The sequence below is a fragment of the Hevea brasiliensis genome, chromosome 8, assembly GCF_030052815.1.
Source record: "Hevea brasiliensis isolate MT/VB/25A 57/8 chromosome 8, ASM3005281v1, whole genome shotgun sequence".
In the NCBI taxonomy this organism is placed as follows: domain Eukaryota; kingdom Viridiplantae; phylum Streptophyta; class Magnoliopsida; order Malpighiales; family Euphorbiaceae; genus Hevea; species Hevea brasiliensis.
In genome coordinates, this window is record NC_079500.1 from 42,823,565 (window position 1) to 42,827,052 (window position 3,488).

Sequence of the window (3,488 nt, forward strand, 5' to 3'; positions counted from 1 at the left end):
TGATCATCAAGCCAGAGCAGCTCTAAAAGAAGCAACAGATAAAAACATAGAGCCCCTTCTCCAATCCAATCAACAACACCACAACAGACAAATTTACTTTACAATATCAATTTCTTAGCAAGCTTTTACCAGTTTTAATTAGTTTTCTATTTCCATTTGGTTGTCAATTGCACTTTACTTTGCAATCAATATACATTTTTAATTCAAGCTCAATCAAGCATTCAATTTATTTTTATTATAAAAAGATTAACCTTTTTACAGCATTGTCATTTACGTTTTAAACAATCAATTCATATTTCTCGCAATAAAGTGTTTTACATTTTTTCACAAAATAATTTATGTTTTTCAATAATGATTTTTCAAACAAAACTATTTATCTTTCAAGTACAAATGATTTACATTTCTTGTCAAACGATTAATTTATTTTTTGAGCACAATAATCTACGTTTTCAATGCATTCAATTTATTTTTCCATACAAAATATTTTACATATCAGGAGTAATCATAAAAAATTTATATTTTCCTGCAAATAAAGATAGTGTAGAAGAAGCTTGGGGAAATGATGACCAGTGGAGTAAATCGATCTGATTAGAGATAGAAATGCACATTCACATTCAATTCACTATGGGATTTTAATGTTCCTGACACACTCACAACCCCTTCACACATGAAAAAAAGATTATACAACTTTTTAACACATTTAATGAGATAAAAAAATCATTTAGCATGTAAAACCATTATAAAAATATTTATCTGAATTACTTATTTTACCAATATGTTTTATATTAAAAATTCACTTGTTAATCATACGAGGGAATTTTTCCAATATATATGTATACATATATTGAGGAAGACTTTCTAGAGAGTGAGGAAGACTTTCTAGAGCGTCAATGGCAGTGGTGCCAATGAATTAGATTCCCCTCCCACTTGTTTTTCCTTATTTGTAAGGGAATCAAGACCATTTAATGGGAATGAGTTAAAATGTTGATTTTTCAATGTAAATTGAAGGTCATGCTTCCATGGAGGAAAAACAAACCTAAAGACCAAGAAATTCATATTTATATATAATATATAGTTTCAAAAAAATAATACTTTTTTTTAAAAATTTTTTTGCACCAATAAATATAGGGCTAAAATAATGATATAATTTTCCTACATATACAGTGATATACGTTAACAGCTTGTACAAATTAACAAATTTTTTAAAAGGACAAATTAGCAGAATCGTTATGTAATTTTCATATTTTTTTTACTTAATAAGTGCAAAATAAATTAATTACTAATAATAATTTAAATCAAACTAATTCTTTTTTTAAGGACTTTTACAATAAAGATAATAAATAAATGAGTCAAATTGTGGACTTTTCTATTCCTTATTACCTTTTTGAAGTTAGAGGAACACAAGTCAGACTATTTCTTGATGGGAAGCAACGCTCATAATTATTAAGCATTTTCCTTATGACAAAGTCTCAACCCCTTATTGAAGGCAAGACTTAAAAGAGTCTTTCCTACTAAACATATATAGAAATTAAGCACTATAAATAGACACAAAAACTCCATTGATACCCACCAAACATAAGCACTAATTTCCAACCTCAATTGAAAGTAAGTGCTAGAATTTGACCATTTCGATCTGATGGTTCCTAAAACCTTCCCACTTTTGGGTGCCATTTTGCTCCTCTTCTTGATGCACCTGCCAAACACCATCCAATCAAAACCAAATGGAGATCCTTTTGGTTTCATCCAACACCTAGAGGGATGCCACAAGGGTGAATCCATAAGTGGGCTCAAAGACCTTAAACGTTATCTTGAGAGATTTGGGTACTTAAACTATGCTAAAAATAGTAGCAACAACCATGCAAATGACGATGAGTTTGATGATCTTTTAGAGGCAGCAATCAAGGATTACCAGCACAATTATCACCTGAATGCCACTGGAGTCCTGGACAATAGCACAGTGTCTCAGATGATGAAGCCTAGATGTGGGGTGCCAGATGTTGTAAAAAATGGCACAAATAATCACTACCATAATCCCAAATCCATCCACTCAGTAGCCCATTACAATTTCTTCCCTGGACCCCGAAGATGGCCTCCAGAGAGAAGCCATTTAAGATACAGGTTTCGTTCTAGTGTCCAAGTCCCTGGAGCAGAGAACTTCAGGTCTATATGTGCACAAGCTTTTCAGAGATGGGCACAAGTTACCCGCTTCACATTCGAGGAAGTTGCTGCCAATTCTGAGGCAGAAATAGAGATCGGATTCCACAGAAGGTTCCATGGAGATGGGAACCCTTTCGATGGATGGTCAGGGACTTTAGCACATGCAACTGCACCAACTAATGGAAGGTGTCATTTTGATGGAGATGAAATTTGGAGTGCGAATCCTGGACCTAATGAGGTTGACCTAGAATCAGTTGCAGTTCATGAAATAGGACATCTTTTGGGTCTGGACCATAGTGAAGACCCAAAAGCTATCATGTATTCAACCTTCAGTTATGGGATTACCAAAAGGGATTTGAGTACTGATGATGTTCAAGGAATTCGTACTCTATATGGATTACAGTGATGGGTGCATTACCCATATATATTATAATAAGAGCAACCGAGATCCAATGAGCTTTGGAGGATTAGTGTTACATGTTAAACAATGTTTAAATGTAATATTTCTTATAATTATCATTTGTATCACATGGAAATATATATACAAAAGAATACTATGATTATTGAAAATTTCCTATACTTCTAAGATATCTCATAATTGTAGGAGATAAAAAAAAAAAAAAAGAAAATTACTATATAGATAAAATTGATAAAAATACTACTAATAACAAATTAAAATTTAGTAATTCAAATAAAATGGCAGTTCATACAATTAACTCGTGGATATTGTGAATATGATTATTCCTAATATTTAGAGTCAAAATTAGGAATCTTCTTTTTACCTACAAATCTGTCATTACAGGTTAAGGCACTTTCTAATAAGCAACACAAAAGTTGAGAGATTTCATTTTAATACATTGAAGTTGAGTAACTGAAATAAAATAACCATTTAAATTGAGGGATGGTTCGTATAATTAACCCGTGGATATTATGAACATGATTATCCCTAAGTTTTAAAGCCAAAACTAGGAATTTACAAGAGAAGTTAAGGAGCTCAAGATGGTTTTTGGCAAAGGAGAAATTTGGTCTGATAAAGGAATTTAAATCAGTTTTAGCAATTTTTCTCTTCTTGTGTGTAAATTTCTCATCATACCTACATAAGAAAATTTTGCATCGGTATTTAGAGGCAATATTGCATGAGAGAAAATTAATTATTCAATATGTGCATTAGTTTAGTTATATGAGATATGTAAGTTTGGTCAATTATTTACTCCATATTTAAATGTGGGCTTAGGCCCAATGAATTATTGGATTTAAGTTTAAATTTAACTAAAGTCGATTAAATGCTCATGTAGAGAGCCTAGGCCATGCATGATACAATATCCAAATCC

At 31.7% G+C, this 3,488-nt stretch overlaps 1 protein-coding gene across 1 annotated transcript; it reads left to right on the forward strand.

The window, feature by feature from the left end:
• The first annotated feature begins 1,573 nt into the window (after window positions 1–1,573).
• On the forward strand, window positions 1,574–2,727 carry LOC110657327 (metalloendoproteinase 3-MMP-like). Its single transcript, XM_058151547.1, has one exon. The coding sequence runs from the start codon at window positions 1,637–1,639 to the stop codon at window positions 2,561–2,563; it is 927 nt and encodes a 308-aa protein (XP_058007530.1). The 5' UTR covers window positions 1,574–1,636; the 3' UTR covers window positions 2,564–2,727.
• The last annotated feature ends 761 nt before the right edge of the window (window positions 2,728–3,488 follow it).